The sequence below is a fragment of the Lepisosteus platostomus genome, chromosome 8 (assembly GCF_059453375.1).
Source record: "Lepisosteus platostomus isolate fLepPlt1 chromosome 8, fLepPlt1.hap1, whole genome shotgun sequence".
Lineage (NCBI taxonomy): Eukaryota > Metazoa > Chordata > Actinopteri > Semionotiformes > Lepisosteidae > Lepisosteus > Lepisosteus platostomus.
In genome coordinates this window covers 14,415,277-14,429,904 of record NC_142618.1, presented here as the reverse complement: position 1 = coordinate 14,429,904, position 14,628 = coordinate 14,415,277, and the positions used below count along the sequence as shown (strand labels likewise).

Genomic DNA, 14,628 nt, shown 5'->3' with positions numbered 1-14,628 from the left:
TCCAGCTCTTTTTGGAGATTATCCATGGTATCAATTGACCAGCAGCCATATCACCCTGCAACTCACAACTGGCAGCCCACTGAAGCTCAGCAGGTGTGAGCCTGGTCAGTACCTGGATTGGAGACTCCTGGCAAAAACTAAGGCTGCTGCTGGAAGAGGTGTTAGTGAGGCCAGCAGGGGGCACTCATCCTGCAGTCAATGGGTCCCAATGCCCCAGTATAGTGACGGGGACACTATACTGTAAAAAGGCGCCATCCTTTGAATGAGATGTAAAACCGAGGTCCTGACTCACTCTGGTCATTAAAACTCCCAGGGTGTTTCTTGAAAAGAGTAGGGGTGTTACCCTGGTGCCCTGGCCAAATTTCCCCCTGGTGTTTACCAGTCATGGCCTCCTAATAATCCCCATCTATTATTTGGCTTCATCACACTGTTCTCCTCCCCACTTAGCTGGTGTGGGGAGACTCCCACAACCCTTTGTGTAAAGAAGTGTCTTCTGTTTTCATTTAAAATGCACTTACATGTAATTTCCACTGGTGTCCTCTGGTTCATGTTTCACTGCTGGGTTGATTTTGGTAGTGGGTTTGAGGATTTTGAATACTACAATATGGTCCCCTCACACTCTGTTCATGACTTTGTGAGGACAAACAACAATTCATTATTATTTTAAAAGACTGTTCCTGCTGGTATTGCTTTTTGAACAACCCAGCATTAAAAAGGGACCACAGAATTGTTTTTGCTATAGTGAACAAAATTCCTTTGTTGGTGACAAATTCCTTTGCTGGTGACAGCATCCTACTGTAGGTGGAGGAATACACTTCAGTGTGTAGGAATAAAGCTGTATGCCCTTTATTCCTTAATCTACTTACTGATATTTATTTTTTTTAATTTTTGGCTTGAATGATTAAGGTTTTATTAAAGAACACTGTTACACATATTACTTGTTTAGTTTTGTTTGCCTCTTTAAATACCCTAAATACTGTACAATGTGAACATCATTTAACATACAGAAAGTGTTTAGTTAAATAAACTGTAATGACCAGTAATTAAGACAAAAACGACTGTTGTCACTGTAATGCTTTTGTGTTACACAAAATAAAGTGTGAAAATTATTGTGTGATTTATTTTGGGGGGATTCAGGAACAAATCGGGGGAATTATATATAATCTTTTAAAAAATAAAGTTTCAATTAATGATTTTTTCCTTTATGAACAGTTTCATGGGACACATTACGTTTTTAAATTGATTTCTGTACAGGGAGAAGCAGGGAGTCTCTAAGACCACAGGAGGACACCCTGCTTGTTGCAGAGGTTGCAGAGCACAGCTCTGCAGGTAGCAGACAGCACACCTCGCCCTCTCACACACACACACTCTCAAAGTACCCCCAGGGCTTGTCGTCTCTGAGACCCAGAGCACAGCAGCTCGCAGGGGACACCGACAGAAACAAACCCGTGACGACACTGTGAATCATACGTGATAGCGGGAAAGTCCTATCCCAGCAGCCTCCGGGGCAGAGGGGCTGCATAATTACCATCCTGGAAAGTTACAGGCCCCCATCACTCTGCTCCCACAGAGCACTGCCAGGTGGGTATCCCCAACTGTCCCCCGCGCAGACAGTGTTCTGTCACCTCGCCGTTACATGGTGGGAGGGCTTCATCCAGCCTGTTGTCCAGGGGCGAAAGGAGGCGAAGACGCGGGGACTGTGCCGCTCAGCAGGTGACAGGATGTGACATCACCCCTGTCACTGGCGGTAGGTTCAAATCCCCGGTGAGAGACTGTTTTTTTGCCCTGTGCCAAAATGGATAGGGCACTGGATTTCTACGCACTGATGGGAGTCCCATCCCACCAGAGCCACAGACAAGAGGCGGCCAGTCTGTTTGATAGTTTGTAGCTAACTTTGGTGAGAAAAGCCAACATATCGGCTTATGCCACATGACTGGGCAGCTTGTTCCAGACTCCCACCACCCTTTGCTTAAAGAAGCCCCTCCTGTTCTCAGTTTTAAATGCACTTCCAAGGTCTACAGCTGCAGAGTCAAACAGACCCAGGGTCTCCCGATTTTCAGTCATGCTGACTTGCGCATAACTTAATTCTATTGATCGGTGGCTTAGTCAGAAGGGGTTAACGTACTGTCCAGATCCGTGCTCCCTGGAGCTTTGCAGGCCTCCTGTGCAAAGACTGCAAGTCTGTGGCTGTCTGGGAGCAGGGCCGCAGAGCCCTTCATGAGCCCAAGCTGTTGGCAGTGAACCAGACTGGCCAGGAGAGGAATCTACCAGTCTCTCCCACTTACTGGTCCAATCCTAACGCTGTCGCAGCCCAACGTCTGTTCCTGCACACAGACCAGGGCAGCAGCATTTCTAGCCTGAGCAAAAAAAAAAAAGACCATCTCTGCCTGCAAGGATGCAAAACTGCAATTTGCCAGCGCTGCGGCCTCCTCAGAGAAGAACTGTCTGATTGAAGTGCAAATGCGCTGGCGAGAGTGAAACTGACTTGCAGCCTGCAGGAGAGAGCAGAGAAACGAGCTGGGGTTAAAAATAAGACACCTGCTGTAGGCAGGAAAGCGCAGTCCATCTCTGCGGCCGTTCCTTCCGAGCCCCGTGTCAGGGGTGACAAACGGTGCAGCTGGTACAGTAACCACACAGGAAGCCGAGAGCGCTTACGGGGGCGAGAGTTCACACCTCGGGCTGCACGGTGCGCTCGGCTCCGAGGGCGAGAGAGGGAGAGGGGGTCAGGGGGGCGGGCTGGGGGCGGGGGTGGGGAGACCTTCATTCTGCACCGATGAAACAGCTCGGCCCGGGTGCTGCCTGGAGAGGAGAGACCTCTGAGGGAAACCTGTGCCCGGAGCAAACATCTGTCCAAGACAAATTAAAAACACTCGCCAAAGACAGGACTGAGTGGACAGCCTAACAGCATCTTCCCTGAGCTGTCAGCTTGCCCCTGGTAATCAGAATCCAGTAGGTCACAGGCACACAAAGGCACAGGAGCTGTGGGACCATTTAGAGATACCAGTTAACCCAGCTGTGTGTGATTCCAGTAGATCACAGACACCAGCCTGTGTGTCTGTGAAGGGTGGGAAACTGGAAACTGGGGCACATGCAGGGAATACTGAGAAAGCATGGACACCCCACTCACATAATCAGTTTAATCAAAATAGCCCACGATAGTTTACAGCAAAAGCAAAAAGACAGGTCGACAATGGAGGAGGCTCTCATAGACTCAATCGCTTAGCTCTAGAGACAGTGCTGCACACAAGATGCCTGGTGTTCATCAGTGTGGAGTCTGGTTTTCATCAGTGAGGAGACTGTATCACCCCACTGTGTGGAATCTGGTCTCCATCAGAGTGAGGAGACTGTATCACCCCACTGTGTGGAATCTGGTCTCCGTCAGAGTGAGGAGACTGTATCACCCCACTGTGTGGAATCTGGTCTTCATCAGAGTGAGGAGACTGTATCACCCCACTGTGTGGAATGTGCTCTTCCACACAGTGGAAGATATCACCCCACTGTGTGGAATCTGATCTTTATCAGATTGAGGGGACTGTATCACCCCACTGTGTGGAATCTGGTCTCCATCATACAATAAGTAAGGCATTATAGTACTCTAATCTTGATGAGATAATATTTAAGCTTTTACCAACTAATGAAAACAAAAATGCTTTTTTTAAAAAGTGTGAATGACAACCAGAGGTCTCTGAGACAACTTACTATAAATCTGAATTTGTTGTTGAGCTTTAGGGCAAAAACTGCCATATCGCGTGTCTTTGCACACAACGCACACAGAAGAAACACAACACACTGAAATGTATCAGGTGTCATAGTTTTCAGTCAGTCAATGCATCCAGGACAATGGGCTCCCTTAATTTTGAGAGTAAAAGACAAACATTCTTCCCTAAAATAACGACTCTAATCCCAGAGTTCCATCACCTGCTGAAATCCAAACAGTGGGAGAGGAAACTCAACAGCACCGCAGCTCAGTATGTGATTTTCTGCCACAAGCAGTCGGTGGTGGAGACAGTAAATTTGCATTGTTGTAAATGTCTGCACTGTAATCTGTTGAGCGTGCAAATTTAAAGTTGTTGAATCTGAATTTCGACTGACAGACAGGGACAGTGGAATGAGCGACAGTGAGAGGGGTAGACTGAGAAACAGACAGCCAGGTAGCTGAAGAGGAAGAGGGGAGGCGGAGAGCAAAAGTTTTTTAGAAAACAATGAAAGGGAAAGAGGCAGAGGGAGGAGGTGAGAAACCAGAGAGAGATAAGAAGCAGAGTCAGAAGGACAGAGAGACAGTCGTCCTCTCAGATTGAAAGGTAAGAAGGCCATTGCAGTTTGGGATTGTAGAAACTGGTTTCAGATCTCTGGTTTCGGAGAAAGATGGTTTTGTTAACTTGTGCAAACAGGGAGGAGGGAGAGGGGAGAGACTGCAGCAGAGCTCCTTCACAGCACCCTCAAACACAAAAGGTCAAACTTCCAAAAAGATCTGTATATTATTGAAGGTCAGAAAAGTAATACATGTGTGTCTGTGTGTGTGTTTTGCTTTTCTAGGCAGACTACAAAGGAAGAGAAATGAAGGCTGTTCTTGTGCTGCTGGTCTGTGTGGCCACTGTCTGTGCACTGGGTGAGTTACTGACCACATGATTGTGCTGAGTCTGTATAGGGGAGAAGAACAGAAAGGTGAGATGGGGAGGAATAATTTGGGAAGAGAGAGACAGGAGAGAGACAGTACACATGACTATACACATGTACGCTCACAGAAATCCCCCACTGCGTTTTCAATGAAAGGTGGTCTAGGACATCACCCTGACTAGTAACTACAGAACATGAAATAACCAGAGAAGACATTTCTCTCGCAAATTAGTGGCAGAATAGAGAGTGTGTATTCTATACGTTGTGTATAAACTTTGTGCTGTAGGCTATATGGTGTGCGTATGTGTTGTACACTGTGTATTGCAAAATTTGGTATTTAAAATGTGTGTTGACAGGAAGTGTGTGTATTGTATATAAAATGTGTGTTGTAGGATACACACTGTGTGTATTGTACAGTGTGTGTATAAAGTATGTGTTGTAGGATATACACTGTGTATTGTACAATTTGTATATAAACTGTGTGTTGTAGGATACACACAGAGTGCATTGCAGTGTATATAAACTGTGTTGTAGGATACACACTGTGTGTATTGTACAGTGTGTATATAAACTGTGTGTTGTGGGGTAAACACAGTGTGGATTGTACAGTGTGTATAAGCTATGTGTTGTAGGGTACACACCGTGTATTGTACAGTGTGTTTAAACTGTGTTGTACGTTACACACTTTGTGTACTGTACAGTGTGTGTATAAACTGTATAATGTAGGATACACACTATGTGCGTGCAGTAGGCTATACAGTACGTATATGGAGGTGGTGAGTCTGAGAAACTGACACAAAATGTTCTATATTTGTGGGTCTAACCAACAATCCTCATTCATTCAACAAACAAAGTTCATAAAGTGCTCCCTACAGTCAGGAATGGCGCACAGTGAGGTCATATTTTCTTTGGTGCTGCCACAGTTAAATCACAGCCTAACACACAAGAGAGAGACAAATGCAAGGTCTTGGTTCTACAAGAACAGGCCCACATTGCTGGAGTCCAGGCCTGTAGGAAGGCAGAGCTCACTCACAGCCCTCCTGTGCCTCCACTTCTAAAGACAAAGCCCCCTAGAAACCTGGTCTCTGGGGCCGTCCCACCTTCCGATCCCACAGTAGGATCAGAATTCCCAGGTTTCCCAGGTGACTCTAACAAGTCCTGGCCACTGTGGGCTGCCCAGCCTGCAGGCTCTCCAGAATTACTGGAGTCCCTCTCTTTCTGACTGGTCCTGTACTGGCTAAATGTCCAATGACAACATTATAATCCACATACTCTATAATCCATAGCTATATTACCCTGCAGCTCACACCTGGCAGCCCACTGGAGCTCAGGAGGTGTGAGTCTGGCCAGTACCTGAATGGGAGACCTCCTGGGAAAGCTAAGGTTGCTGCTGGAAGAGGTGTTAGTGGGGCCAGCAGGGAGAACTCACACTGTGTTCTGTGTGGGTCCTAATGCCTAAAAGTACAGGCGACACTATACTGTAAAAAAGGTGCTATCTTTCAGATGAGACGTAAAACCGAGGTCCTGACTCTCTCTGGTCATTAAAAATCCCGGGGCGTTTCTCGAAAAGAAGAGGCGTGTTACCCCGGTGTCCTGGCCAAATTTCCCAGTGTCCTTTACCAATCACGGCCTCCTAATAATCCCTATCTATGAACCGTCTTCATCACTCTGCCTTCCTTCCCACTGAGAGCTGGTGTGTGGTGAGCGTTCTGGTGCATTATGGCTGCTGTCACATCATCCAGGTGGGGCTGCACACTGGTGGTGGTGGAGAGGAGTCCCCATTACCTGTAAAGCACTTTGAGTGGAGTGTCCAGAAAAGTGTTATATAAGTGTAATGTTTATTAGGATTATACAACTAGTGTAAACCTGACACATAACAAAGTGGCTCCTTGTGTAAAGTGTATGTACTGTGCTTATGAAGTATGTGCATTACAAACAGTGAATTTAGAGTGTGTGTTTTCCTACCAGATGTGTGGCAACACTGTTCAGCCCGCTTCCCCCAAGCCTGCCCTATTCAGAAATATAAGGACTGGTACAGCGTGGGCTCACTGTGTGTGAAATACTACAACACTGCTCTCAACTACTCTGATGCCGAGGTACTGTTGTACCATCTGTTGTGTTTCTCTGTGTATCCGTCTCTCTCTGGGTATCATGTCTGTCTGTGTACATCTCTCTCTGTTCCTGTGCCACTGTCCCTGCAGAGGTGATCAGTCAGGATGAGTGTTTCATTGTGCGTCTTTCTGTCTGTACTGTAAGTCAACAGTGCCCTATTCCTGTGAAGGAGCACTGTCACAATGTCCGTGTGTCACAAATTACACCACCCCCACAAGCAGGCAATCTAGCTGTCTGTCTGCCTCCATGAGTCATTCCCTGTGTGTCTGTCAGTACTCTCATAGAGTCATATAGTGTTCAGTCAGTGTATTAACCCCTCTCTCTCAGTGCAGTGTTAATCTACTGGAGTGTCCAGTCAGTGTGTCTGTGCTGTATTAACCCCTCTCTCTCAGTGCAGTGTTAATGTCCTGTAGTGTCCAGTCAGTGTGTCTGTACTGTATTAACCCCTCTCTCTCAGTGCAGTGTTAATGTACTGGAGTGTCCAGTCAGTGTGTCTGGACTGTATTAACCCCTCTCTCTCAGTGCAATGTTAATGTACTGTAGTGTCCAGTCAGTGTGTCTGGACTGTATTAACCCCTCTCTCTCACTGCAGTGTTAATGTACTGGAGTGTCCAGTCAGTGTGCCTGTAATTTAATAATTCCTCTCTCAGTTCGCCTGCAAAAAGGAAGTCCCAGGAGGTCACCTAGTGTCAGTCCACAGTAACCAGTCCAACACTGACCTTCTGTGTGTCGTCATGAAGTACAACAACACCAACCCTCGTATCTGGCTGGGAGCCTTTGAACTCTTCAGAGTGAGTTCCTGGAGACAACTGTGGCCGACCACCTGTGTGACTCTATGGTTCTGTCCATCTGTCTGTGTGGGACTTTGTGGGACTCTATCTCTCTGTTTTTCTGTGTAACATGTCTTTATCTCTGTCTCTTTGTATTAGATCACTCTACCTTTTCTCTAGTGATCCCTCTGTGAAGATATACTCTCACTCAGGGGCAAACCCTCAAGGCCAAGAGTGACTGTGTTCCACAAACCCAGAGCTGCCTGATAAGACCAGCATCTTATCCAGACTCCCTGTCGGGTCAAGCAGGTGCTGTCTCAGGAGATATGAGACTGTGTACCATCAAACCCGATCAGGACAAGCTGGATTGGATGTTCATGCTTCGCTTCCTTGTTCTGCGTGTCTTTGGGTCTCAAAGTGCTGTTTTGTCTTGAGATACTCTTCTTCATTCTGGGTCAGTGAAGGGCCACAGTCTTCCAGGAGCTGAAATCAATGTAGTTTTATTATCGAATTTGCAACATTTCTTCTGGCCTCCGCTGGTGTGAATGCCTTGGCTAAGCTGGGCAAAGAGAGACTTCTTAGGGAATCTGGAGTCTGATCTCCAGATGACTCGACCAAGCCAATGGAGCTGATGGCAGATAAATATGGGTTCAATTCTTGCAGAGTCTTGGGAGAGAGCACTGATTTGGTGTGTGTGTCCCGTCTTTGCCATGTGAAATCTTCCACACAGAATGCCTTTCGTATTCTGGTTGGTGATACCACTGCATGTGGTCCATGTTTTAGAATCCTACAGTGGAGCAGGCGACCAATGGTGCTAAACACATTTCTTCTGCTGAGCCGTCTTCAGATGGCAGGGAGAGAGAGGGAAAGAATCAAAGGAGAACAAAAGAATGATCCTGTGAGATTGGGCATGAAAAAATCGAAGGGCGATCCAAATGAATGGGAGTCTGGGAAACAAATTCGACACAGTAGAATTGTGAAAGGTTGAACTCGGAAAATGAATGGAGAGGTGAAAAGAAATAAGATGATCATTGAGAGATGGTAGAAGGTGTGATCTGAGTTTAAGGATAATTCTGGCTTCTGATGTCTGTCTGGAATAAAAGTTCCTGCTGAAGGATTTAGAAATAAAGGTCAATGGGATCATGGATAGGAGAGGTGAAATGGAGCATTACTGTATTGGAAAGATCTTTTCTCCTTGTTTTCAGAGAACACATCACATCAGATTGATTTCTGCTCTTTCTTAGATGAGGCAAACTCTTAAATTTCTGGTGTGCCATGTTATGTACTGTAGTGTCCAGTCAGTGTGTCTGTACTGTATGAACCCCTCTCTCTCAGTGCAGTGTTAATGTACTGGAGTGTCCAGTCAGTGTGTCTGTACTGTATTAACCCCTCTCTCTCAGTGCAGTGTTAATGTACTGGAGTGTCCAGTCAGTGTGTCTGTACTGTATTAACCCCTCTCTCTCAGTGCAGTGTTAATGTACTGGAGTGTCCAGTCAGTGTGTCTGTACTGTATTAACCTCTCCCTTCCTCTTTCAGACTGGACTGTTTGTCTGGACCGATGGTACTGACTGGAATTACTGGAACTGGGTGCCTGGTCAGCCTGACAATACAGCCAATGCTGAGGACTGTGTGGAGATGAACTGGAAGAGTAAGTCAGTCAGTGTGTTAGTGTAAATCAGCTTGTTAGTCAGTCAGTGTGTCCGTCAATCCAATACTGTCATGAGGTCTAATCATGGTGTGTTTCTCCACTTTCTCCACTCAGACACAGGGAAGTGGAACGATGATCGCTGCTTTTACAAGAAGAACTACATCTGTGCCTTCAAGAACAGAGTATGAGAAATTGAAAGGAGCCACCTGAACTGCTTTGCTGCTCTGCTTTCCACAAGAGACACAGAGTCTGGATACAGAGGGAGAGAGAGAGAATGATGAGAGGGACTGAGAGAGGAAGAGAGGGAGAGGCTGTGGACGGTGTTTCTTCTTCTGCTTTGCTTGTGCTCAATAGAGGCTCCACTGTCATCTCCTCTGGGAGAAACCCATCAGGTGCTCAGTGAGAGCAGCTTCCACTGCTACTGATTGTGAAGAAACTGCACAAAAATAATAAAAAATACAGCAAACCTCAAAACATTGTAACATTCTAGTTTTTCTTCTCTTTGTAGCCAGCAATTCCATTATTATATAGTCCCATAAATCCCTTTGTGATCAGTCTCAGTGTTACCACATGCATGGTGACCTCACAGACACAGAGACCTACACACAGGCATAGACTGACAAAGAGGAGCACAGTCAGACACTCACACAAAATTACAGAGAGAAACATTCATATTCTGACAGAAAGTCTGAGTTACAACGATGTTGTTGCAGGCTCTCTCATTTCTTTATTATGGGCAATACCTATCCCCCATGGCCCCAGTCAATCATGGTGTGCCACAGGGTTCAGTCTTGGGCCCATTGCTTTTTATCATTTATATGCTTTCAGTCAGATTATACTCAAACATGGTCTTCAGTTTCACTGTTATGCAGATGATAAAAAAGATTTACAGTAAAACATCTTTCCCCATCACCTATCTCTTGATTGCGTGACATCAAACTTTGGTTGACAACAAATTTCCTGATGTTAAATAGTGAGAAAACAGAAATTTTACCGGTGGGCAGCAAACGTGAGCTGGAAAAGGTTTCACAGTAATGGTGGATAGCTTCCCCATTTATCCATCAACCATAGTCAGGAATCTGGAAGTCACACTTGATCAGCTCCTGTCGTTTGAGATTCATGTGAAAAATTTGATTACGACATGTTTCTTTTACCTTACAAATATTGCCAGCATTACGAAATTACTATCAATGTCTGATGCTGAGTACTAATTCATTTATTTATAATATGAAGGCTTGATTTGTGGAACTCTTTGCCCTGTGGGCTCTCAAACAGTCTTCTTGGTAAGGTGCAATACGTTCAAAACTCTGCAGCTAGACTCCTGACTCACACCAGACCCTGGCAGCATATCACTTTTACACTTAGGTCTCTACATTGGCTGCCTATAAAGTCACACATTCAATACAAGATCATGTTACTGACATTTGAGGCTCTAAACAATCTGGCTCCATCATACATCTCTGAACACCTCCATGTTTACACTCCCACCACAGGCTCTGGTCAGTTCAGGCTGGTCCTGTGCTCACTGTCCCCAGGACTAAATCAAGGATTTTAGGTGACAGTGCCTTTTCTGTTGCTGCTCCAGCATTCTAGAATGACCTTCCTCAGACTCTACGAGAGACAACTTCTTTAACTTTCTTCAAATTCAAACTCAAAACTCATTTATTATTAATATACTGCATATATATATATAATATTATTAAATTATTAAATATGTTTATAGATCATAAATACAATATATCAAACATTTCATCTATGAATCTACTGCCTTTAATTATTATATTTAATAAATAACTGCTTTTATTTATTATGAAGTCCAAAAATCTCCCTGGGTCATTTGCAACTGAAGGAACTGAGTCTCTTTAGTCTGAAGGGAGTGTCCCTCATTGACAGGCTGAAGGAACTGAATCTCTGAAGTTTTAAGCAGGGAAGACTATGAGGGGACCTGATACAACTCTTCCAGATCCTCAAAGTCTTTGACAACATCCACTCACTGGAATTCTTCAGAATCAACTTTAGAATCACGATGAGTCAATCTACAGAATAAACAGTGAAGCACAAAGAGTGGAAACTACAAAAAAATGCATTTAAATCCAGCATGAGCCACATTTTTATACAACAAAAACCTGTGGTAGTGTGGAACAAGCCACCCAGGCATTTGGACTATACCCTGGTTCCTTTCAAGAAAAGTCAGAATGAGACTCTTGGATCAGTTATCTACTTACTACCCATAGGCAAGATGACTCACTTGGACACAGGGGGACAGGAAACTGTTGTTGCTACAGAGCTGTGAGTGTTACCCTGTCTCTCCCCTGTCTCTGCTGGCCTGTCTCTCTCCTGTCTGCACTGACCTCTGCTTCTCCTCTCTGTCTCCTGTTTGTACTCTCTGTCTCTCTCCTGTCTGGGATGACCTGTCTCTCTGGAAGCTGTGGACAGTCTATATTCTCTCGGGGCCTGTGACAGTCTGGTGTCCCTTAGTCACTATTATTGAGCACTGTTCATATGTACTGTATCAACAGACAATGTTGTAGTGCAGTTCTGGTGCTGAGGTTATTCTTAAATATAAAACCCTTAGTTTAATAACTTGTATGATATAAGTGACTTTTACATATTATTCTGAAATTATAGTGTTTAATAGATCCACTCAGTTAATATTAACCCATTATCATCTGTCTGTTTAATGTGAATCTGAATAAAGATTAGAAAGAGAGAGTCTTTATGTTTCCCGAGTAGGGGCAAGTTGTTGAGGAGAGATTAGGAGCTGAAAATAGGTTTGTTCTGACAGAATACAGCCCAGTAATGTTTTAATGTAAACATTTGTGTGAAAATACTGTTTTCCAAAACATTTTACACCACTAACGCCCTCCCTATCTCCAGCCAGAGGTGTGTGTGCTGTGTGCAGAGTCCTGTTAGAATATGTGTGATTCCATTACATTGTGTGTAATGAATGTTGTTGGTGGAAAGTAATTTATAAAGTCATATTTACTAATTAAATCACCACTTTGTTGTTTTAGTTAGTTGTAACAAGCTTAGTTTCTTAGTTTCTCAATTGCTCCTGCAGTGAGTCTTGTGTTCAAAAGTGTTTACAACAGGGTCTGAGGTTCAGTCACGTGTGCTACTCTCCCAGAATATGTACACAACTGACTGGGCGCTCAGACAGCCCTCCGAAACCATCTGATCCACAGCGTGTTAAAGCAAAAGGTGCACAAATGCTCTTAATATTCAAAACAACAAAACAGCAGGGTATCACTGGGGCTGAAGGGGGTATCCCACTCCAAACACCTGAACAGTGCTGGCGCTGTCCCTGAGAGAGACCCCAATACCCCACAGTAAAAACATGGAAAACAGAAGCCTTTACTGGGGCACAGACAGGAGGTGCCTTCTTTCTCCTGTTAACACACAATAACAACAATATAAAACAACACAAACAATATAAATACAACAACAATATAAAACAACACAGAGCTGAAAAGATTAGATCTGAAAGAAACATAGTTTACAAGGCTTATCCTCAGAAAACCATAGGGAAATAAGGCAAGTAACTACTTATCAGAAACGAAAGAGACGACCATTTTGGAAAAACAACCTTGAGGAATACGGAAACGATCATTGCACAGTATCCTGTTTGCGATCCCCCTATTCCAGTTCCGGTTCTGGCTGAGAGGGAACGCTCGGCTGTCGCTCCTCTCTCCAGTTTGACATTAAAAAAATAATTGTATCTACTTTTTATTTCTTTTTTCTTGCTCTGCTGCCCTGGTTTCAAATGACTAATTTTTATCCGCAACTGGCGATCAGTTGATCAGCCTAGGTTTGCAAATTCTGTTCTATCCTCTGGCGTCTTTCTGGCCTAAACGAACATTATCAGGCTTGGAAAGATTACTTGTCGGAATATAAGGATGCAATAGAGTCTGCTAGATCCACCTACTTCCCTCACATGTGTGATAGGGTCTTCTCCTGTTATCCATAAGGATATCAGAGAGTCACCTTCTCTAAACTCCTTCAAATCCAGACTCAAAACCTTCTTCTTTAGAAGAGCCTTTACTTAACTGGTTCCATTCTTTACCCCTCTGCTCCTACTGTATTTACTACCACCATCTACTGTCTCCTCTAAGTACGTTTTTTACACTTATTTTTAATTGTTGTTGTTGTCATTCTGTATGGTGCTTTGAGAAGCCACTTTTAAAGGTGCTATATACAGTATATAAAAAATATTATAAGTAATAAGTTTATTCCATGCTGAAAAAAAGAAGAAAGAGAACACAATGTTTCGGCCGTGGAGCCTTCTTCAGGTGTCAAAAAAATATTATTATTATTATTATTATTATTATTATTATTATTATTATTATTTGCCTTGTCAAGATGGTTAAGATCCCTTGGACTCTCAAACTGGGCAATACCAAGGTATGGCACACGCTATACATGCACAGCAGTCTATTCTTAAACATTTATTACTTCCAACGAAAGCAAGTCATTGGGAGGCAATGGTGGTGCTGTGGTTAGCACTGTTGCTCTGCAGTGCTGGGGCTCTGGATTCAATCATGGATCGGGGGTTCTGTCTGTGTGGAGTTTGTATGTTCTTTTCCATGTCCATGTGGGTTTCCTCCCAGTGCTCTGTTTTCCTCTCACAGTCTGAAACATACTGGTATTAAATTGGCCCTGGTGTGAGTGTGTGCAACAGTCGGCCCTGCAATGGAACGGAGTTGCAGGGTGACATGGCTGCTGGCTGCAGATAAGGTTGAATGAGGAAATTGCAAACTGCTCTGAGAAAATTCACATTCAGTGTCTTGATAGTTCATCTACCCATCACTGATCTCACCATCACTTTCACTACAGATGGAAAAACACTGTTTCAACACTCTTGTATCTTCATGCAATCTATCCTATCTAATTGCATCTCTGACATAAAAATTTGGATGACTCAAAACTTCCTTCATCTTAACTGTGACAAGACTGAAGTCATGCTTATTGGTACCCCCCATCAACTTCGTAAAGCCAGTCCTGTAACCCTGTCTGTAGATGGCTCTGTACTTGAGCTTCAATCAAAATTGAAAAACCTTGGGGTTATATTCGATTCTGGCTTAACATTCGACCCACATGTACAGCATACTGTCAAAACATCTTTTTTTCACCTTAGAAATATCGCAAGACTACGCCCTATGCTATCATTAACTGTGGCTGAAAAGCTGATCAACATATTTGTATTCTCTCGAATTGACTACTGCAATTCTCTGCTCCCTGGTGTATCTAAATCTACTCTGAACAAGCTGCAGTATGTCCAAAATTCAGCAGCCAGAATCCTGACCAGGTCTAGTACAAGTGTTCACATTACTCCTATCCTGGAGTCCTTGCACTGGCTTCCGGTCAAATTCCGCGTAGACTTTAAAATCCTCATGCTCACCTACAAGGCTTTACATGGCTTGGCACCTCAATACCTGTCTGAACTTTTATCGCCCTACTCCCCACCTCGCAACCTCCGCTCTT

At 44.2% G+C, this 14,628-nt stretch overlaps 1 protein-coding gene across 1 annotated transcript; it reads left to right on the top strand.

Moving 5' to 3' along the window:
• Positions 1 to 4,185: 4,185 nt before the first annotated feature.
• Positions 4,186 to 9,621, top strand: LOC148656098 (lectin-like). Its single transcript, XM_088642526.1, has 6 exons — positions 4,186 to 4,301; positions 4,537 to 4,609; positions 6,586 to 6,713; positions 7,380 to 7,520; positions 9,036 to 9,147; positions 9,262 to 9,621. Exons 2-6 carry the CDS (start codon positions 4,558 to 4,560, stop codon positions 9,333 to 9,335), a joined length of 507 nt encoding a protein of 168 aa, XP_088498652.1. The 5' UTR covers positions 4,186 to 4,301; positions 4,537 to 4,557; the 3' UTR covers positions 9,336 to 9,621.
• The last annotated feature ends 5,007 nt before the right edge of the window (positions 9,622 to 14,628 follow it).